General features: G+C 36.0%; 1 protein-coding gene across 7 annotated transcripts in view; it reads right to left on the reverse strand.

Moving 5' to 3' along the window:
* Window positions 1-24,696, reverse strand: part of PARP8 (poly(ADP-ribose) polymerase family member 8) — a 172,531-nt gene that overhangs the window by 96,088 nt on the left and 51,747 nt on the right. The window contains exon 1 of one of the 7 annotated variants that reach the window (XM_025434897.1): window positions 18,448-18,515. The exons of 5 other annotated variants lie outside the window; for them this stretch is intronic. In XM_025434897.1, the coding sequence (XP_025290682.1) occupies window positions 18,448-18,500 (53 nt within the window). In that variant the 5' untranslated portion in view covers window positions 18,501-18,515. Of the gene's footprint in view, window positions 1-17,827; window positions 17,849-18,447; window positions 18,516-24,696 lie in introns of those variants that run through there. One more of the 7 variants, XM_025434899.3, reaches the window with a different exon arrangement.

Below are 24,696 nucleotides of genomic sequence, written 5' to 3' on the forward strand. Positions count from 1 at the left end.
AAGCTACCCCTAGAATCATATTTGAAAATTATTTTCATTTAATCAAGGATGACAACTACTGAGGGACAAGGATTGACTTTACATGTGTAAGTTATGCTTACAAATCTCCCCCAAGAAAACTGGCCTGAAACCTGGCTGATAGGCTCCCAAAGTGACAAGACAGTGAGAAAGGTCTCTTTCAATGAGGACCAGAATCTTAGCAAATATTAGACGCCTCAACCAGACAGAAATTTACCCAATAACACAGGTACTAAAAGATGAAATGTGTTGGAGAATTTCTTGGTTTGTTTTCCTAGCCTTAGAGGAGTAAAAAATAGGCTTTTAAGAATCCAATCCAAAGTTTTTAATAAAAATTTCTGGAGAGAAATTAATTCTATCAATCACCTCAACGGCTTATAGTTCCAAAACTCAGGGAGGCCTCTATGGCCAATTAGCATTCTTGTTGCAGCTTTTTTTTTTTTATGAAGAATTGCCTTTGTAAATTACTTATGATTCTAAGAAAAACTGTCAAAAAATGAGCAAAAAAGATACTGAATGTCTTCCACTGAAACACTGGACCCTGCAGAGATTCTCTGATCGTAAAGGAGCTTCTGATTAGTTCAGCTATTTTTATACCCTGCAAGGTCAAAAGCTAAGTTGTAGAAAACAACAACAACAAAACAAAAAAACCCAAACAAACCACAACAAGGGATCATAATGCAAATTATTCCTGTTCATGGCATTGCGACTGATTTTTTTTTTTTTCAGTAAAGAATAAATATCTCGGTAAGTTATGTCTGTACCACCAATTCTTATTTGAACCATCTTTAGTATGCAAACATAAGCAAAAAAGCTCTGGAGTTGACAAATGAATGTCTTTCCATTCTGAAATGTAGGTGATAAATGATTACGTTTATAAATTCAATAGACTTCACTTAAAATATTTCTGGGTTGTAAGAAAGTTAGAGGTAACTAAAAGGTTCACAAGTAGAGATTGATTAAATAAATAATGGTATACCTATTACGAAGGTTGCAGACACTTAAGGGGATATAAAACTGTAATCTAATAATACTGTGACTTCGTTTTTATTAAAAATTTGGATTTACATATCTTTATTAAAATATGTATTTACTGTTGTATAGGGCTTTTTGCTGGGAGTGGAGAAGGGTATAAGGGTATGCTTCCTGGGGAGATTTTTGGATCACTTATGGTTGTTATTGCTGACAGTGTTTGCTTTCTTTTCTTCCAAATTCTTCTGGAATAAATATTTTAATATTAAATGTACCTCCAGAGAAAAACTACTAGAATTAATTTAAAAATTGTATTTCACAATCCACATAAGCATATATTCAATAAAATGGGGGAAACACCTCTATGTCTCCTGGCTAAATCCTATACATCTATCAGGAATCAGAATTTTTACTTTTCAAGAGCCCTCCCCCTCAGCTTCACCTCTCACTGTCCAATCTGATGCAGATAAGATTAAGACCCCTTACTAAGCACTGTCATAGGGCCCTTTATGAACCCCTCTTAAAACTTTTCATAACTATAAGTGGGGTCAATATCAAATCAATGCTTTTTTCCCCCACTAGATCTAATTTCTCTCCATATCTTATTCACTGCTGTGCCTCAGATATTCAATATATATGCATATTGCATCCTAAGGGCTGCTCAAAAAATATATATAGCTTCCTTGCCATGTACACTGAGTGACTCTTAAAATGTGGTAGAGTAAGAAGTAGTTTATGTCTTACCAAAGATAACTTAAATCCAATTAACTAAAGTCTCTTTGTAAGTCTGATTTTAGGAGAAATGAATAACACTTGCCTTTCCCTCATGGAATAGATTTTTTACATATGTAATATTTTAAGGGATATTATTTGGTCTGTAATGTGTCTGTATGAAGCAAATCATTGTAATGGAATTTTATTGTACTGTATAATGTCGTGAAGTGAGAACAAAGGAGTCACATTGTGTTTATACGTTATATGCAGAGGGTTCAAGGACATTCATCTTTAATTCAACATGCTCAAAATCATGAAAATATTACATTTGATATTTGCAACATTGATTACAAAATCTGAACAAACAGTAAAGGGTACTCAAAGGTCTTGAAATTTCAATATTTGCAGGCCATGCAAATATGTTTAAATAAATTACAGAAAATATTCTGTTGAGATAGCTCCCTAGGAACCAAACAAATGTACACTGAATCCTATTATAGCACCACCACATGAGAGAGGCAATGATCAATTTGGCTTATAAAAATGTTCTTCCAAAAAATAAAAAATAAAAAAATAAAAAATGTTCTTCCAGTCACTTCAAATCCTTCTGTTCATGATTAATTTCTATTATAGTGATACATTATGGTGATACTAATGATAATAAGGCTCTAGAATATAGATTTGTCTAACACTTGGTTCTGCATATATAATCTTGTTAGAGTCTGGATTTAGGGTGGGCATAAATATCACACTGTTTCAGCTTCCTTTTCTAGGCAGTGCATGGTTCAATCTGTGTCTTTGGCATCCTTGATTTTGGCACTATGAATTTCACTGAAGAAAATGGGAAAACTCTAGCACCCATGGAAAGTCACTTCTCTAATTTCTAAAAATAGGCAAATCTCTTAGCTTCAGATAAGTCAATGAAGAAATTCTTCAGGTTACAGAGAAAAACAGAACGAGAGAGAGTGAGCATTAACGGTTTTTTTTTTTTTTTTTCAGTTAATCTGAGAAAGAAAATATATACTAACATCCTGGGAACATGTGCAATTTGGTTGAGAATTACACATTTCTAAAGACATGAAATAGGAAAAAAATCAATTTTATATAATTCTATGTAACAGTAAACACATTACTGACAGATTGCAAATTGTTTAAAACAATTGTGTGATCTTCAGCAACAATTCACTTCTATGCTATCATATACAAGCTGAATATGTAAGAATCATCACTTTAACCATCTAGTGACAACCCAAAGCAAATGAAAAACTGGATATTCCTACAGCATCAATAAGGTCTTTTCTTCTCTTTTTCCTCTTTCTTTTTCTTAAGAGGGCCAGTAAGAAGGAAAATAATAAAATTTCTGTCATGAGATTTCCCAATCCCCATTTCTACCCTCAAGAAATCCTTTATAAATTATTATGAATTTCACATATACCAATTGAAAAAAAAAAAAGATAAATACCCAAATGAGATCTTAAATAAAACTTCCATTAAAAAAAGATAAAGTTCAATGTTAAAAGCCTTTATATCACTCTTATCTATATTTTTACATTTAATACCATCATATCATACATTCCCTCAAGACTTTCTGAACGCTTCCGAAATTACTTTTCATAACATGATACACTTAAGTTTATTTTTTTCATTAGAAACTCTTCTAATAGTTAATATACAGAGTGTGAGGAAAGTAGGGAAATGCTCCAAATGGGACAGGGTCATTTAAGGAAAACTTCTGGAGGTTATGTGTATTTATACTTGAGAACACACTAGAAATTGAGGAGTACTACAGATGAACAAGTTGGAGAAATAAATCTGTAGGGAACTGTAGGGAATGTGACAAGTAGGACAAGTAACCATGTTGAATATTAAAATGAAGCCTCACATGATGAGAGATGGACAATGATAGTAAAGATATTAGACTCTACCATAGATATTGACAAAATACCTTTTTTGGTATAACAGATTGTGAGGTTGTGTGTAACTAACTGATAAGTCATTTTCTAAATTATTTAACCACCATTATGTCTATCTTTGAATATAGTGTAATTAAAATTTAAATATAAATACTATTAAAGCTTAATATAATCTTTCAAAAATTCACTTATTATAAAGTATTAAATTAAAGTCAATCAGGGAATCCTTTAAAAGCTTTTAAGGTAAAGTCAATCAATCAGGGAATCATTTAAAAGCTTTTAAAAAACTATTTCAAGATTAGAAAGACTTTTCAAGCAAAAGAAAATGTTTTTTTTTCATAAAGTATTGACATTAGCAATTTGAATTTTTAGTTTTTTTCTTAATCAAGCTGCCCACCAAAGAGTCTAATAGACACCATCTGTGATATCAGAGACAAGTTTTCTGTCAATTTTAAATCAGTCTTCTATGACCGTAAGTCACAGGATACAAAAGCACTGTTATGTGAGACTTATTCAGTTTCATTCCTATAGTTACCAAAAAAGAAAGAAGGTACTATCTGCTGAGTAAAAACTATTGTATGTCGCTTGCATTTATCATTTAAAAAAACGATTTTTACTACTTTGTCTTCCAAAGCCAAATTACTCAACAATATACTGAACATTTCCAAAGCATCCTTTAATTAGTTTTTATGCAAATATCAGTCTGCATATCAACTATTTCTATTCAGAATTTCTTTTAAACATGTTTAGCAAAACGGTATAAAACCCTATTTGTATTTATAGCAAGCACAAAACTGGTTTTAAAAATTACAAGTACTATGCACTAACTTTTATGGATAAGTACTATGTATGGCATGTTTTGTGTTTGTTAAGATTCTCTCCCATATTGTATGTAGTTTATTTCTCCAAAGTCTAGTTCCAGTTTTTTTAGGGGCAAGCGCTAAATTATTGTCTCTTTATCACATGATTTCCACTGCCAGTAACAATGAGAAACCAAAATTCTTACGCTCACATGCTAATAATCTCATGGGAAAATCAAGATGCTAAGGATCAGAGTCTCCTATCTGAAACCCCAGTGGCCACGTATATTCTGAAATTCAGAATTTTCCATATTTTGGAAAGGTAATAGAGTGCACATCTTACACCTTATCAAAAACAATAATATATCTAGAGACAGGCATGACCGTTCCCACTATAAATAAACTCATGTCCGTTCAGATCAGTTTGTGAATGGGCCAAATTTAATAACTTTGTTTCAATTTTCAGAGTTTTTTGGATTTAGAAATTCTGGATAATAAGTTGTATATAATAAGAAATTCTGGATAATAAGTTGTATATATATTACAAATATATATACACACAAAATTGTGTATATTTTAACTTTTAATATTTGAAAGGATAACTCATGAGGCCACATTCTGTAATTAAGCAAATACACAACTGATTATAAGAAATCTATACCTAAGCATTGAGTCCTATACTAATGTCTGTATCTAAAAAGAAAAGGGAGAGAGAGAAATAAAATAATTGCAGGAGATAATGAACATTTCCCATCACAGTAAGATTAGATAAATATATCTTCACAATGGAAAGAACAAAAAGCTGTCTAGTGATCCTTTATTCAGAGTTCAACAAACACATCTTCTTCAGCATATAAATAAATTTAAGAACTCTACCGGACTTCCTGGATTTACATGAGCCACACCTGTACAAGCAAAGGCACAATGCTGTGATTTTTCTGGTTTACATTTTCATTTGACTCGAGTCCAACACACAAACATGCTCATTCTTTTGCGCAGAAGAACAAAAGAGAAATCAATTGAAAAAAAATTCAAAATGGCAAAGACTTTGTTTTAATTTCATTCTCTAAAGGCCAAAGGATAAAAGTCTTGAGAGGTGGGAAAGGTACAGCAAATATACATAGTATGATCTTGATTTCACTAGCAGAGTGAAACAGAAGAACCTAATGCACACTCTCACTGTCCAGATGAAGAAACAAATTTATAGGGATTCCTTTATTTCCATGTGGAACCAGAAGCAGAGCTAGATTTTCTGACTTTTTCCACTGAGTCATTTTGCCTCTTGTGATCTTATAAAGTGTACTTTGTTATGGCAAGAAATTTCTGATTATTTTGTGACAAGATTCTAATCTTTCTTCCTCAAAATATTTCTGAAGATAGAAGCCACAGAGAAAAGTTACTGTCCCAAAAGAAGTCAAAGCCACCAGGCATCCCTTCTTGCACAGAATACAAGCTTCTCTTGTAATTAATATGCTTAAGTTTATATAGTTATTTCTTCATCTGTTCTACTTCACCTTTGATCATTATTAACAAAAGAACTGATTCACATTCTAAAAGTATAGCTCTGTTTTCAAAGGAAGACCCTGAGACTACAACAAAAATATCTTGATGATTTTTGGCATTGAATAAATATTCCATCAGTTAAAGTACTGGTTAAATAATCAGCACACAAACTCAGTTCTGTCCTATCAGCTTTTTAAGAAATGAAAATAGGTCTGACATTTATAAAATCACAACGAAGAAAAAAAAATGATGAAACTAAGACCAAACAGAATCCAGTTAAAATTCTTATACAATCTGTACTGATGACTCTAAGTTTTGTGCTTTTTAAAAATATTTTTTCAACTTCAAAAGAGGAAATATACCCAGATGCTTGCCCTAATTAGTATCAGACTTGCAGTAACACTTCTTAATACCTTAGTTAATACGTTCCCATGTGTGCTCCTTTTAAGAAGGCATTTAAAATGTTGGTATGACAGTTACCTGCATTCTCGAATGCATCGAGCTCCCTTCTTCCCCTACTTTCCACCCTAAAAAAAATTCTGTTCAGGTAACAGACATTTAATAAAAGATAGGAAATGTTTCAAGGCCAGGCTTCATAATCCTAATATATACTTTTTTCTCCTTTTAAAACCAATGAGTATTTTTATGGTTAAAGTCTGCAAGGTGACAAGAAGGATACTGAAGTTGTCATCAGTGTTAAAAAGGAGTCCAAATTTATCGGTAAGAAAGGGAAGGAAAAACATTTGAGACAGCTAATCTGGAAGAGATGGATGGAAGATGCCTGCTGGTGATATTCATACCTAACTGAAAAGAAATATTTCAAAAAGAGTTACCTTTCTGAACTGCAAAGAGAAATAAAATTTATTCCCATAACACTCATAAAATTATAGTCATAAAAATGGACCATCTATCTGGGCCTCTTATTTTATAGGTAAGGAAATTAAGGTGCAGAGAGGTCTATCAATTTGTCTTTGGTTACAGAGCACTTGGTCCAGAACTTAGGTTTCCTTTGACCTAGATGCCTTTCATTAAGTTTTTACCATTTTCTCGATTATTTAATGGAATTTGTACAGCATATTTATTAACATTTATACGCAGAATACCAGCTCCTGCTCCAAGTCAGAAATCAATCAATTTAAAACAATCATGAAATGTCCTTAACAACCTGATGTGAAAAAAAAGTCACTTTTCCTCTATATATTGTTTCCTTAGCAAAGCACTGTTTTTGAATAGAGACATGTGCGACTCTATTTGGCAACAGTTTTGCAGATCGATATTAGTTATCAAAGGAAGGTTCTTTTAATGATGAGGTGACTATTTAAACTACTTTTACTTAGTTCATAGTTGCCAGAGCAATGAAAGCAAAATGCATCTACTTTTGTTTTTTTAAATGAATGAGATTCTCACTTTAGAAGGAGTTATGTTCAATAACCACACATTTACATATGTATCATAAGACTGGACCATAAAATTACTACGTATCTAAGTACATTTATGGGAAAAAATGTTTTAAGTCTTCATTCAATATTTAAAAATGAGCTCTCAAGGGATCCCTGGGTGGCTCAGTGGTTTGGCACCTGCCTTTGGCCTAGGGCTTGATCCTGGAGTCCAGGGATCGAGTCCCACATTGGGATCCCTGTTTGGAGCCTGCTTCTCACTCTGCTTGTGTCTCTGACTCTCTCTCTCTCTCTCTCTCTCTGTGTCTCTCATGAATAAATAAATAAAATCTTTAAAAAAAATAAAATAAAAAAATAAAAATGAGCTCTCAGATTCCTTTTTCTACCTCAATGAAGATATTTGATTTATCTCACCATATTATTAAATATGTTTCAAAATAAATAAATAAATAAATAAATAAATAAATAAATAAATATTTTTCAAAGTTAACATATAGACCTCCAATAGGAAAGAATATGGAAAAACTCTAAATACTTCATATAAAATTCCATTTTAAGTGATATCAAAATCATACTTTGTAAGTTACGCAACATTTTAAATTCTGTTGGGGAAGTGATCAATTCAAAATATATTAAATTTCCTTGATATTCAAGAACTAGTTTTACCTTCTCTTTGAGAAATATTTTTATATCATTCTTGGGAAAGGCAAGGCAACTAATTCTGGGAGGGGAGTACCCAAAAGTTTCATGTGGGTGCCAAAATGGAAAGAAAAGGGGGTGGGGGAGGAAGGAAGAGAGAGAAACAAAAGACAGAAAAAGAAAAGAAAACCTCTGCGTAGTTTTAAGAACTGAGGAAACTGTAGGACCTTAATTTTGAAAATTGACTCCTACAAAAACAAGAACCTGACACAAAAATAGGTAGTCTGACAAAAAAAGCAAAAGAGGCTGAGACAGCCATCAATTAAAGAGCACTCAGAATATTAGAGAGAAACAAGAATATCAGAATGATGTGAATTTAGGGATTATGTGAAAATATGATATAACAAGTGTTTCTTAGAACTCAAAGTGTTAAGATCAACATAACCATTTTTTACCATTTTTAATGAGCCGATTCATAGATAATTCAAAATTCAATGGTCACGTCTGTCCAGCTGTAGTCCCTAGATCTTCCTTCTCAAACACGCACCATCTTAACCCACCCTGACATTTACAAACATGGCTCTGAGGAAGCAATTCAAAGTGATTATCCTACTATGACTAAGAATACTACAAAACAAAAGAGAACTTTTAAAAGCAGATGAGAGCTTTTATAAATACGGCAAATATTAAGCCCTTGAGACAAATGACATTCCTACTCAGAGTGAAAAGAAGTGATGAGTAATAAGTCAATGAGTAGATCCCCCCAATCATTAATAGAACTCATACGTTCATTCAACCAGTCATGGAGTAAATGATTACTGAAGACCTATTCTGTGCCAACACGGCTGAATTAAAATGGACAGAGCCCCTGAACTCAGAGAGTTTCAAGGCTGACCAAGGAAAATACAGTAAAATTATCGCCCCAATAGATGAAAATGGCAGCTGTGACAAATGCTCTAAAGGAAGATGACACCATAAACCAGAGCATAAAACAAGGGCACATGACTTGCCATTAGTGAAGGGATAGAAAGTCTTCCGCAGAAATCTGTAAATTAGTAAAAGAAAAGGAGTGGAAGAATTTAAATACACCACCTCGTTCTTCAAAATTTTCATTTCATTTTTGAGTCCAATAGCTTCCAAACTAAATGTGGAAGGCATTGTGTTTTATTCTTCTAGGTATCTGCAGTATCTGTAGCCCCTGGCCCACTGGAAGGTGCAAATCATGATCTGCCTTAACATATTGTTGAAAAGAATGGAAACCAAGCCTACAAGTAAGGGAAGCTACCTGAAGCGTTTAATTTTTAAAAAATATAGTCCACATCTACCCTTGCCACAAGTTTGACCAAAACACTTGCCACCCATTTGATCAAAGCACAGTATCTACACACAGAAGACAACCACAAAAAGAGGTCCACAATATCTTGGTGGGATCAGTGTCCATCTTTTCCAGAGGAAGCCAAACCCTGAAGAAAGCAGGAGCAGTAGGCGTGGGCACTGGGCAGACTCTAGCAGAAGGGAGTATTTGGCACACAAGAGCCAGGGCTGACTCACAACGTGTCCAAATGTGCCTACAGCATTTTGTACAAGGAAGTAGCTCGGGTGTTCATTAAAAGAAGGGGGGGGGTGGTCATAAAAATACTACAGTCCTGCTGATAAAGAGATAAGGGTAAAATGATTAACAAAACTATCATAGTGGCAATCCTCTATCACTCACAAAACACTAGTACAAAGAAAGTGCCTGTGGTTTTCTTATCAACTTAAAAAGCCCTGAGAAATCTCAGATTATCTTGATTTACGACCATAAATGTCATCCTTACCATATATATAACATGGGACTGTCTTATCCTCACACAGGAGAGTAGTTTCTAATGACCACTCTTTTGGTTATTTCCACAAAAAGAAACAATACAAAACGCAGAATGATGTATTATTCTAAGATGTGAATTCCTTCCCCAGTACACTCTACCCTTCCTCTTTTGGGCAGAGGTGCCTGGCTTCTGCCCTTTGAGAAAGGTCTACTGCAAGCGGACAGAGATGATTCATGGTGACAAGTCCTGAGCGGTGCCTCTTACACTTGGGTATGACTTGTCTGCACAATCCTTGGTGGTCCCGCCCTTCTGAGAGAATTTTCAGGAGCCAGCAAGTCTACATGAGACCAGCATACAAAGCAGCTCCCTTGTGAGTTTTCCCGCACTGGGGAAAGGGAACTTTCTGAATCATCTCTGTGCCCAAGCCAACTTTATTAAATGGAGCTTTGTTCCCGAGGGAATTTTTAATTGAAATATTATTGGCAACATACAACATGCTTTACAATGGTTGGTGATGCTAATCAATGTGGCTGAATGAGAAGACACAGCCTCCCCCCTCAGATTTTGAAATCAAACCTAAGGTACTCCTATGGGTAAGAACATATTTATAAAATGGAAAAAGACACAAAACTTGGAAGATAGCTAATGAAAAAGTTTCCACATACTTCATTCTACAGATTTTTATTGAACACTTTTTATGTAACACACACTTAATTACATCATTAAAAAAAAAAAAGCCATACATTCACTATTACTATGTAGTTGAGGAAACAGGGACTCCCAAGCTTTGAAACACTCCCAATGTCACGCCTTACTGAGAGAAAAAGTGAAGCTTCAAATCCAGATTTGTCTGACACACCACAAAAAGAACCTTTATTCAAAAAAAGTAGGGAGGGGGCAACTTGAAGCAACACGGCATAGCTGTAAAATTGTCACATATAAAGCAATCGAACTGTCAGCTTTCCAAAAAGAGGCACGGAAACACCCTGGGAGTAGGTGGCACAGCCATACCCAGCTCAGGTTCCAAGGGATGCTTCTACAGTCACGATTCGACGAAATGCATATAAGCACTGAATCAGAAAAACGATCTAAGCAGGACTGCTTACAAACTGGTAAGGCCTGTAACATTAGCAGTGCCATTCTGAAACGCAACCACCAACAGAATGGAACATACCGATTATAGTTTAGAAAGCCTGGCTTAAGACCTTCCACGGCTGTTGTTAACTTAGCTATAAACCGTTTTTTTCATTACCAGGGTTGTATACTGTATAAACAACTGAAAAGGTCTGCTGTAGAAAAAACAATTAGTAAATTAATAAATTGCTCTGTAATTTGTGTTATGTAGACCACTAATTTTGTTTTACTTAATAGCCATTATTAACAGTAAACACATGAAATTGTGTTTGAATTCCAGAGACATTCCTGACTGAACATGTGTTCATGTTAGAATGTGTTAGAATGCAAAAGTTGGCCAATAATTTCCCAGATTAATAGTGATGACTCGAATGTAAGATTATTTGAGCCTATGTGTAAGTATCTTGTTAAAAGTATAGTTTGTAAATAAAATAGTTCATTGATTGTTTTTCCCACTTTAGACATCAGCCAGCATTCACCTCTAGCTAATACACACATACATAAACACTACATAAAATGCTCTATAGGGACGCCTGGGTGCTCTGCGGTTGAGCATCTGCCTTCAGATCAGGGCGTGATCCTGGGCCTGGGGATCAAGTCCTGTATCAGACTCCCTGTGGTGAGCCTACTTCTCCCTCTGCCCGTGTCTCCACCTCTCGCTGTGTGTCTCTCATGAATAAATAAATAAATAAGTTTTAAATAATAATAAAATAAGATTCTTTATAAATAACAACTACATTCATTTACCTCATATTAAGCTACTATTCCAATCAAAAAACTTCTACAATCAAAATAAAAGTATTAAATAAAAGAGTGTGATACGCAGCCAAAATTATAATATGTATTGCTTTTACCAAAAAAATTAAAAACATGTAACATGATTATAATATTTTCCATTAATGAAAAATGAAATTGTAGGCAGATGATTGGAAGAGGGAAAAATCACCTAACATTTCACCATATGTCATGGACAGTGGCTTCTGATGGGCATGATTGTGATTCTCACCTATCTAACATATCACGTTGTCAATATAATTCATTTAACTGCAAATTCCTTTATGAATCAACTTGTTTTCAGTAAAGGGTAACTAAACTGATTTTTTTTTTCCTTTGCTGTGCTGGCCCATGAACTGTGTCATTTAAAAGGAAACACAAAAACACATTTGATTAGCTATAATTTATTTTAACATTTGATTAGCTATAATGTATTTTAAATGCATCTACTGAAAAGTTAGCAATCTGCATGCTTATTAAGGTAGGTAAAAGTAAAGAATCCATTTTCACACATACAATCAATTTCACCGAGCTACATATTTGTTCATTCCAAACACAGAAAGGAAAGGCATGTAATCTGAATAGACAATCATATTTTTGAGAATTTTTACAGTTAGTTCTGAAGAATATTTATAGGCATGCCATTGCACAGATGGAAGCTGACCCAAAGAGAATAATTTCTTCTGGAGAAACTGAAATCCTCTACTTAAAATTTAAAAGGGAAATTAAATTCCCCATAAATAAATTTTTAAAAATATTTCAATGTCTCCAGGATTAAACTAACTCTGAATGAGAAGAAAAACTTTTAAAATTTCCTTCCCTCCCTCATAAAGAGGTTTTTTTTTTTTTCTTTTTTAAATTTCATAAGGAATAGAAATAAACCTGTTTGGGGAAATCTGGAAATACTCTCCAATAATGCATGTTTTTTCTTCTATATCCTTTATTTTTCTCATTCATTTTTCTGTTATTTTCCTTCCTCAAGAATTTAGTCTTACCTCTAATTGTAGGATTACCACCACCAAGTGTAAAGGTACTCACTACCTGTTATGGGTGAATCATAAATTCAATGGATCACACTATTATAGAGCTTTAAAGGTCTTCATAGTTTCTCACATTATAAGTATGACTGAATAAGAAAGCAAATAGAGGTTAACAGATTTATTTGATACCATAGAGCCAGAAAGTGCCACAAGAACCTAGTATTCATGCAAACCCAAACTACATAAATGAAATTAAATATAAAACAGCCAGGAACAAACCATCACTTCTTTTCAAAGAGAATGGCCCCTGGCCTTTGCTATCCAAACACTTTAACCATATTAATGTCAAATCATCATTATCATTGTCATTATGATTATCATTATCACCCCAAAGTCTTGAGAAGGCAACTATTTAATCTAGGAGATGAAAGAAAACAACCTATTCCTAGTAGAGAATATATAGAACTCAAAACCCTTGGGCAAGAGTGCAAGAAGGAGAAATTTAATATCTAGCTTCCTAAGACAAGACTTCACTTCAGGACTCTGAAGGAAGTTATTAAAACAAGCATCTGAGAACTAAATGATAACATTAAAAAAATTATCATCCATTAAAGGCATCTGAAAGTTGACTCACAAAGGAAAGGAATTTTTAGCTTATTGCCAATATTTGCATGTAAAGTAAAATCTATTACCATATTTAAGAGGCAAAAATATACTTAAACATTCATAGAGTGAAAAGGCTGGGCAAGAAATAATAAGTTATCTCTAATCAGTAAATTATTTCAAATGGCATCTGATAGCTGTTGACTGTTGCCAAGCCACATTACAGATCATTCCAGTAAGCTGGCTATAAAACAATACAATTACCAATGTTAATTATCTACTGCAGAAATATTCATGATTTAGAGTGAACTGAAATGCCTCTTTGCTGCTAGACTGTACCAAACATTCCTACCTATTGAGTACACCACTCACATCATTCTTAAGGGTTAGGAAAGGTCTAGGATAACATGAGAAGTGTAAAATCTTTAAGTACACAAGACATCCATGCCTGAACATTTGGGCACATAATCTATGAGAGGGGCAATGTCTTGTGTTCACTAAATCCTGTTTCTTCCCAAACACACAGCTGGATTCCAAGGTCCCAAGATGGCTGCAAGCTACATCAATAGTAGTTTAATACAACAGACATTGACTTCTCATACGTATCACACAGAATATGGAGAAGAGCAGGAGATCCTGCTCCAGTCAGTGAGGGTCCAGGCTTATTAAACAATCTTCTAAGGCTTCATCCTCCTCTGCACTCAACCCACACGTGCAAGAAACAAATGTGCATGAAAGTCATGAAAAGTTTCATTGGTAAAGCCTCGAAGTGACATACATCACTTCCATCCATACTCCATTCTCTGGAACGCAAGTGTATGATGATACCTTGCGCAGGGAGGCTGGAAAATGTAGTCTAGCTGTGTGCCCAAGCAGGAATTTAGTGAACATACAGAAGTCTATACCACAGCATCTTTTAATATTATTAATACATTTGGCTTATGGTAAATTCAATTACTTTGAAACTCTTCCATTAACTATAGAACTTCGGTTTTCCAACACCTTACATTAGAAATTAATGGCAGAGAAAAACAAATGTTCATATGGGCATGCCTTGAAGATTTCAGGTTCAGGCCCAGACTACTACAGTAAAGAAAATATTGCAATAAAGCAGGGCAAACAAAATTTTATTTCCCGGTGCATATAAAGTTATATTTACACTATACTGTAGCCTATTAGGTGTACAATAGTATTATGTTTAAAAGAACATTGTACACCCCTTAATTTAAAAATATCTTGTTGTTAAAAAACACTAACCATCTCAGCTTTCAGTGAACTGTAATCTTTTTGCTGATGGGGGGTCTTGCTTTGATATGGATGGCTGCTGACTGATCAGGGTGGTAGCTGCCGAAGGCTAGGGTGGCTGTGGCAATTTCTTAAAATAAGACAACAATGAAGCCTGCCACATCGACAGATTCTTCCTTTCACGAATGATTTCTCTGTAGATGAGATGCTGTTTGATAGCCTTTTTACCAACAGGAGAACTTTCAAAATTGGAATCCATCCTTTCAAACCATGTCACTGACTTATCAACTTAGTTTATGTAATATTCTAAATCCTTTGCTGTCATTCCAACAGTCTTCACAGCATCTTCACCAGGAGCAGATTCCATCTCAGGAAACTACTTTTTCACTCATCCATGAGAAGGAAGTCCTCATCTGTGAAAGTTCTATCATGAGATGCTCAGTCACATGTAAGGCTTCACTTCTAATTCTAGTTCTCTTGCTGTTTTCACCACATCTGCAGTTACTTCCTCCACTGAAGTCTTGAACCTCTCTCAAAATCATCCATGAGGGCTGGAATCAACTTCTTCCAAACTCCTGGTCATGTTGTTATTTTGACCTCTTCCCTTAAAAGATCAGGGCTGTTCTTAAAGCTATCTATCTAAAATGATAAATCCTTTCCAGGAGGTTTTCAGTATCCTTTGCCCAGATTCATCAGAGAAATCACTACTTATGGCAGCTAAAGCTTCACGATATGTATTTCTTAAATAATAAGACTTATAGTTGAAATTACTCCTGCAGAATGGAGGCCGAGTTAGCAGGCATGAAAACAACATTAACCTCGTAGCACGCCTCCCTCAGGGGAGCTCTTGGGTGACCATGTGCCCTGTCAATGAGCTGTGTTACTTTGAAAGAACTCTTTTTTTTTTTTTTCCTGAGGTCTCAACAATGGGCTTAAAATATTCAGTAAACCGTGTTGCAAACAGATGTGCAGTCATCCAGCCTGTATTGTTCCATTTACAGAATGCAGAGTAAATTGAGCATCAGTCTGAAGGGCCCTAGGATACTCAGAAGGGGAAAAGAGCACTGGCTTCAACTTCAAGTCACCAGCTGCATTAATTCCCTAACAAGAGGGTCAGCTTGTCCTTTGAAATTTTGAACCCAGGCACTGGCTTCTCCTGGTTAGCTATGAAAGTCCTAAATGGCATCTTCTTCCAACATGAGGCTGTTTCATGGGCACTGAAAACCGGCCATTTAGTGTAGCCAAGTTCATGACCTCAGCTAGATCTTCTGGGTAACCTCCTGCCGCTTCCTCATCAGCACTTGCTGCTGCACCTCGCACTTTGATGTTATGAAGATGGCTTCTTTCCTTAAACCTCCTGTCCCAACCTCTGCTAGCTTCAGACTCTTCTTCTGCAGCTTCCTCACCTTCCCCACCCTTCAGAGAACTGAAGAGAATTAGGTCCTTGCTGTGGATTAGACTATGGCTTAAGGGAATGTTGGGGCTCTTCTATCCAGACAGCTCAAACTTTCTCTATAATCAGCAATAAAGCTGCTTTGTTTTCTTATCACTTGTGTGTTCACTGGAGTAGCAGTTGTACATTTTCTTTAAAAACTGTTCCTCCGCATTTACAGCCTGGCTAATTGGTGGTACAAGAGGCAAGCCTAGCTTTTGACCTACCTCAGCTTTCGATGTGCCTTTCTCACTGAGCTTAATAATTTCCAGCTTTTGATTTAAAGTGAGAGACATGTGACTCTTCCCCTCACTTAATCACTCAGAGGCCATTGCAGGCTTATTAACTGGCCTAACTTCAATACTGCTGTGTCTAAGGGAAGGGAGGCCCGAGGAGAGGGAGAGAGATGTGGAACAGTCAGAACACACACATTTATCCAGAAAGTTCCCTATCTAACGGGTACAGTTCACAGCTCCCTAAAATAATTACAACAGTAGCATCAAAGATCACTGACCACAGATCACCATAACAAATATAATAACAATGAAAAGGTTTGAAACATTGCAAGAATTACCAAAACGTGACAGAGAGACACAAAGTGAGCAAATGATAGAGGGACAATGATCCCAATGGGCTTATAACACAGGGTCGCTACAAACCTTCAATTTGTAAAAAATGTAATATCTGCAAAGCACAATAAAGCAAAGCACAATCAAAACGAGGTATGCCTGTAATTTTAAAGATTTCAGTAATCCCAAAAACTTTCATGAAAACCTGTTCAGTCCAGCTGTCCTTCCTCCTTCAAATATTACACTGAAAACATTCATTATGAAAACTGTTAACATATTTTAATTGGACACAACGAAAAGGGAACAGCTTGGACATGAAAAATAAAAGCTGATTCATCTACTTAGTCACATTCCTTAATACTATTCCAAAGCTACAAAAGTTTCAGAACATGATACAGATAAACAGAAAACAGGACACAGCTTTAGCAGTTTTATTTAATCATTATATGTCGCATACAAAGGCATGATTTCTTATCATCCAGTAAGAACTTTTCTTTTCACTAGGGAGAAAACATTTTCTATGAATTCACTCATTCTCGCGAAAATAAGACCCGATTGTGTTGAAAAAAAGAATACCTAAAAAGTTACCAAAGAAGGAGAAAGATTCAGCCACGAAATATTATCAATCTCATTCCCATATTAGGCCAAGCTATTGCCACTATACTCTACCCATCTAAATGAATTAACCACAGACAAAGGAAGGCACAGAACAATACAACTGGTTAAGAAGTCACAGGTACTTGACTCCAGGAATTCAGAAAAACAGGAGGGAAGATTCAGTGAACTGAATGGTCTCTCAAGCATGACAGTTCTGGGGGCACATGGCTGTAGAACATGCCACTCTTGATTCTGGAGTGTCGGGAGTTCAAACCCTACACCGGGCGTAAAGCTTACTTTAAAAAAAAAAAAAGTCAGTTCTGTACTCTGAGATAAATTACTGAGTGCATGGACTATAACACAAGCCACAATTAGCTTAATGCTTCTGAAACAGCTGGCCAATATTCGTATTTCGATAAATCATCTGAGTATGCCTGCATGACAAAAGCTAACACTACCTCTGCCAAAAAAACAAAAAACAAAAAAACAAAAAACAAAAAAAACCAAAGCCAAGTCTCCTGGACCCACTGGTGTTTACATGGCATGTTTTCTGAAACATGGGAGGCACCCACTGCTGCAATATCCTAACAAAACCTAGTAAGTGACTTCGCTTAAAACCAGGAAAACAGCTATTGAAAAGTTTTGCACACAGAGATGTTAAGGGTTTTATCCCAACTCGAAAATATTTCATACATAACCCGAGGACAGTAAAAAAGCAATTATTTTTACCTCATGTGAATCACTTTGTTAGATCATTACGTTACTCTTCTTCCCACAAGTAGCAGAGGACACAGAAGAGATGTCAGAGCAAGGAAACAGGATTGCCATGTATGGCTGTGCAAATTGTGCACTGCAAAAGGGCTCCAGGCTAAGGGCTCCCAAGAGAATCATTATCTAGCCTGTACGCTATCTGCCCAGTAAGCCTTGCATCCTAGCCCAGCTCAGCTAGGAGGAAGGGATGCCATTTTCTCAATATCAGAGATCCATGTCCGATAGCTAGGGTGAGGGCGAGGAAGAGAGGAAAGATGGTCTCAAATGCATGGTCTATTTCAAGGAAATACAGACCTTTGTGGTATCAGGGATTATATTTATTCATACCCTTTCTTATAGAAATCTGGTATTTTTTGGAACATGCCTGCCCCAAATCAAGGCTGTATGTTCCAGTTTCCCCTGCGTATCCAGGAATTATGATATCATCATATTCTGGTCAATATGATAAACACAAAAGTATTGTATAGCAGGTTCTGGGCTCACCCTCTAAAAGGCAGGTGGTAAAAAAATTAAAATAAAATAAAATAAAATAAAATAAAATAAAATAAAATAAAATAAAAGGCAGGTGGTAAATGTACCTTTGCCACTGTCTTTCTCCAATCTTCCATCTTGTCAGGAACAGGAATACCATCCTGCCCCAAAAGGAAAGAATGAGTGAAAACGGCCTGGGTCTCAGAACAGACCTGAAAGACGTACACAAGAAGGAAAAAACTTCCCACTTACACCAATTGTATTATGGGCTTTTTGTGAACTGCAGCCAAGTCGCTAATGGAAAGACCCTGGAGTCTGAGGAACCGAAAATAGAAGAGTAAGAGGGCCCCCAAACACACAACTTCCCTTGACACATGTACTAGATCCTTAATGACTGCAAACCACTGCCTGAGTTAGACCCTGATGGTGAAACTGTGAAATTGTAAAATTGTGCAAATATTCATTAAGTTTTACCAAAGTTCTTACAGATGGTCAAATTCCCAGATTTTAAATTTAATTTCAATTGGTCACAACTGTACAATTCCTTCATGATTATACTCTCAATTTCTCAACAACTTCACATGTGAAATTAGCCTGTTTGTCATCATCAAAGTCTCCTTACCTTTTAAATCATTTCTATCAGCATCCAAACATACTCTAGGATAATCTAATGTAATTCTTCCAAGCCAATAACAGGTTCTGTCCTGTTATTATAATCAACAACCTTCATAACTCCAAATCCAATGATAACTTCTATCACAACTGTACTGTCATTAGCACTGATAATGTTAATAATGTTCCCTTTCTTACAACACTTTCTTAGCTTCCATGACACCATACCCTCTTTTAGTTTCTATGTCTATTCTCTTTCCTTTAGTTTTATTTTTTTAAAAGATTTTATTTATTTATTCATGAGAGACAGAGAGAGAGAGAGAGAGAGAGGCAGAGACACAGGCAGAGGAAGAAGCAGGCTCTATGCAGGGAGCCCAATGTGGGACTCGATCCCTGGTCTCCAGGTTCAGGCCCGGAGCTGAAGGCGGCGCTAAACCACTGAGCCACCCGGGCTGCCCTTTCCTTTAGTTTTAAATGCTGAATCTATCATCTTGCTTGACCTCTAACTTATGGAATGTTCCAGGGTTTGGTCCTGCAACCTTTTCTCTCATCTGCATAAATGTTACATCATCTGTTCCCAGGCTTTAAATGTCACCTCTACTTCAACAAACCCCAAATCCCTCCTTCCTACCCTGACTTCACACTTGAACCCCAGGTAAAAATCTAACTTCCCATCTGACCTAGCTGTTGATTCCCTCCCCTACCACTCTCAAATGTGCTCCTTCTCAGACTTCTCTATCTTTACCATCTAAATACTTGCTCAGGCCAAAAACTATGCAATCATGATTACTCCTTTCCTTCCCTCATCTGCCCTCACATCTGACATCCACTTTTTGGAAGTGGATTTTGGATATCCACTGCTCTGCATATCCTTGTCTTTAACCCCAAGGCAAGCCAGCATCATCTTTCCCCTGAACTTCGGTAATGCCTCCATCCTGTCTTCCAAACCCCTCTTTGCTACTCCCAAATAACCCATTGTGTGTGGGATGCCAAAGTGATCTATTTAAAAATTATATAACTCATTTACTATTTACAAATCCTGTAACTTCCCTGCTTAAAGTTCTCCAATGATCTCCCTTGTAGTTAGAATAAAATTCAAATTTCTTACAATGCCCAACATGATCTTACCTGCCCACTTTGCCTTGTGCAGTTGCTATTTGTCAAATGAATTAATAAATGTAATTAACATAAACCACATCACAAACTTACAATATAGTTATTCAAACACACCTTACATTCATTAGTATCAAGAAACTAAACATTTTACCAAATTCCTTTAATCTGAGAATCTTAGTGTTGCAAAGGCATTAGTTCGCTTAATCATCAAACTCTCTGATGAGCAAGTAAAGAACCATGATATTCACTGTAGTGATACAACTATTAAGTCAGAACTATCCTACATCATATAATTATCTCACTTAGAAAGCTCTGTGCAATACCATCAAACTGGCCTCCTTTGTAATTTGACAGAATTCTAATGTAAGGAATAACAGCTTTTTCCTTTCTTCAAAAAAGGCTCCCATTTGACAATTCGTAATCTCCATGTGTAAACACAAGTGTTTCATATAGCCATTTTGAAGCACAGCAAAGATTAGGAAAGAATTACTCATTTTAGTAAGGCATAATAAATTTGAGATTCTTGCTACAATGTCAGTTTCATTCATTCAGATGTGCTTTTACAAGTGGGCGTTAAAGAGGAATGGAATTACAAGTAGAAAGCTGGGAACCAAAAACTCACAATAAAAATCTAATATAGTGTTCATTTTTAAAGAACAGATAAAAAAAGCCTGCATTGCTCTTGTGCATTACACAAGACTGAGAAAGCAGCTCTGTACCTATCTGTGCTGTGAAGACCTTATAGTTAAAATTTCCAGTTACATGCTGGCCCAGGAATTTGCTAACGTAAGTCAAAAGTTAAACATGCTATTTTTACTTAATTTATTTAAACATGTATTTTTATTTAAATACTAGCTTTTTAAAACTATTCTCTTAACATTTACTTGTTCCCCTTGTTAACATTTGACTATAACGTAGTGGTCTGAATATTTGTTTAAAACGAAACATTTTATGGGCGCCTGGGTGGTGCACTCGGCTAAGCGTCTGACTCTTGGTTCCAGCTCAGATCATGATCTCAGGGTCGTGAGATGGAACCTCATGGAGCTCCCCATCAGTGCAGAGTTTGCTTAAGATTCTTTCTCCCTTGGGCAGCCCCGGTGGCTCAGCGGTTTATCGCTGCCTTCGGCCCAGGGCCTGATCCTGGAGACCCAGGATCGAGTCCCATGTTGGGCTCCCTGCATGGAGCCTGCTTCTCCCTCTGCCTATGTCTCTGTCTCTCATGAATAAATAAATAAAATCTCTATCCCTCTTCCTTTGCCTCTCCCCCACCCCATTATCTCTCTCAAGCACTCTCTCTAACAAATGAATAAAATCTTAAAAAAAGAAACATTTAAAAATTTTAATTAATCATATGATCTTTTCCTTATCAAATGACCAATTTTGGTAACCTCTATTTGCAATATTTCATTTTTAGGAAAGGTCTTTAGGAATACGAGGACACTGACAGATCCCCAAATAAGTGTGAAATGCAATTTCCATTCTTCTCCCAAAATAGAGGAGTTCATGGAAGTATGAGTAAATTCCTAAAAAAAAAAATCATAAAACTAAAAGCGAATTCATAAAAATGTGTTCAAAATTATGAAATTTATCCATAATGACTATTTTGGCAGGCTGTGTAGGAGCATTTTGTCTCCTACCTAACTGACCCACCATTGAGATAATATGGAGCAAATTATACTTGAATAATAATGAAAAAAGATTATATGGAGAGATTACTAAAGGCAACAAAAACTGTGGGTGCTTTCATAAAGAACACGTGAGACATTGCTCTACTGCACTAGCCTCGCTGAATTCATGCTACTGCTTGCAGTCTTTTGAGGTACTGAAGAGGAGGACCTGCCATAGGTCAAAAATTAACAGGCTGCTTGGGTTGGACGTGACTAGCTGACCAATGATTTTCAGTTCCTGATAAACCCTTACCAAAATGACAGTAAAGGAAGGTGAGGGGGCATATAAATTCACAAGGACAGGAAGAAAAGGAGAGCCATCAGTGGAAAGAAAATTTCTAACACTTTCGAAAAAAAGAGAAGGGGCCAGAAAAGTGTTAAGTAATTTAAGAGTAGAAAGGCTTAGTGGTGGGCTACCCTGTAAGAATGTATCTCAAGAAGGAGAGGCCATTTGCCCCCATAAGACACTGGACAGGTTCAGGACTTGAGGCACAGTAAGCTGGAGGGAGACTAACATCAGACTACACAGGATTGAAGGCCTGGGTCCTTCCCTGGAGGCTCCTATCAGCCTATGTGCCCCACTCATACCCTACAATCTCCAATAACCTTGCCCGAAACTTCACTACCCAGAGCTCATTTCCTCCTTTGTAAAAATCTGCATTTGTTGTCCACTGCAGCTGTAACAAATTACCACAAATTCAGTGGCTTAAACTTTTACAAATTTATTATCTTGTAGTCCTGGATGACACAATTCCAAAATGAGTGTGACCAAGTCAAATTGAAGTTGTCAGCAGAGCCACACACCCCTCAAAGGCTTGGGAGTAAATGAGGTCTCTGCATGTCCAGCTTCCAGAGGCTGCCTCCATTCCTTGGCTCCTCGTATTTTCCTCCATCTTCACAGTAAACAAATCCCTGACTCTGTCTCCGCACCGCCCCCCCCCCACACACACACACACACCACCTTCTGCTGCCTTTGTTACACCTGCTACTCTGACTCTCCTGCTTCTTATAAGGATCCTTGCATAATTACCCTGGGCTCACTATGGTAATCCAGGATAATCTCCCCATCTCAAAACCTTAATTTAATCCTATTGGCAAATGCCTTCGTATCACATAAAGGAACATATTCACTGGTCCAAGGATTAGGAGATGTGGACGTGTGGTGGCTTTATTCTGTCTACCAAATTACCTTGTTAGATTATTGGAAAGATTAAGTGAGAACATCCAAATAATAAAACAATGATATCTTAAATTTATTGAGCACTCAAGCTATGCCAAGCACTTCTCTCAATCCCTTAGAGATTCAACTCTTTGCAACCTCACAACAACCCTGTGACATAAAGACTACCATTACCTCCATTTTACAGATGAGAAAAATACAACACAATTACCATGCCTGAAGTCACATTGGATTTAAAATCTTTTCTTTCTTAAAAATTTTATTCATTTATTCATGAGAGACAATAGAGAGAGGCAGAGACATAGGCAGAGGGAAAAGCAGGCTCCCTGCAGGGAGCCCAATGCAGGACTAGACCTGAGCCAAGGGCAGATACTTAACCATTCCTAAAATAAGGAATATTTTAGGAATAATAATGTAAAGAAATTAAAACATAATAATGAACTCCAGGAAATTATTAATATGACCTTTCCCTCATTGCCATTTTTTTTCTAGCCAAGTGCCCCCAATCTTCATGCTCTTTAACCACTATGGTAAACACCGAGTAAATTTTAGTTGCTGTATTACTATTATATCCCTGCACTGAATTTATTACATAAATCTCATGCCATGAACATAAAAACAAAATAAAGATCGAGCCCAATAATTAACATTAGAAATTCTTTAAAAACATTTTATGTGCCTCCTCCTTTCCTGTTTTAAATATTCCTTATACCAATTTTACTCTTTTTTTTTTCTTTTTTTTTTAAGTAGACCCCAACACAGGGATGGAACTCACAACCTCGAGATCAAGACCTGAGCTGAGATTAAGAGTCAGACACTTAACCGACTGAGCTATCCAGGTGCCCCTAAATATTCCTTATACCAGTATAAAAACTTTCCTTCTTCTCCCTACCAGCGACATTTTTGGTTCCCATTCCATATGCTCCCATAGCTCCCTGCACTTGTCTGTCACTTGTAACATTAGAATAGACTATAATGTCTGCCTCTTTACCTGTCCCTTAACCTGGGAGTGTCTTGAGGACTGGGACTTCTCTATATTCAGGATGGCCTGTAGAGCTTGATCCTCAGGGCTTATTGAATAATGAGTGAAGAAATAATAAACTGCAGTAATTAAAACACCTGGTAGGTTGTTTTGCCAAGGATCTTTAACAAAAATACCATTTTGTATGCTTCTTAAAATATCTCCATATATTAACATAAAATCAATGAGAAATTGAATAGACTCCAAAATGTTCCTGTTTATTTTGTTTCTGCAATCAACAATAATCAGAGAATGAAAAACATGAACATTTTGTTGTTTTATAGATGCTTCACAAATCAGTATATATTCACTATGGAGAAAAAGAAAACCTTTTCCAAAAGTTCTTTTCTTTTAATAAAATGCCAAATATCTATTTCTAAATACATAGCTCGGGGATAAGTCTACAAAATGTTAACCAATGTATTGCCAAAGGTCAGTATATACTGATGTTCTTATTGTTTTGGACATAACATAATTTAGTTCTTGCCATTCTACTTTGTAATCTACTTCAAACCATCTTGAACAAAGTGAAGAATAATACAAATTTAAATTGATAAAGAAGAAAATCATATTTTACCATAAATATTTATCAGAGACAGAAGAAATAATGAGATCTTTCGGGAAGTAGATAAATCAATTTTGCAGAAAAACCCTTTAGATTTTTATTTCTCCAAAGATTTATTATTATTGAAACAAAGCTAGACAAATAACCTAGTTATCATTTACCCCATGGCTTTAAAGCCAAAAGAAGGCTAACACG

The sequence above is a fragment of the Canis lupus genome, chromosome 4 (assembly GCF_003254725.2).
Source record: "Canis lupus dingo isolate Sandy chromosome 4, ASM325472v2, whole genome shotgun sequence".
Classification (NCBI taxonomy): domain Eukaryota; kingdom Metazoa; phylum Chordata; class Mammalia; order Carnivora; family Canidae; genus Canis; species Canis lupus.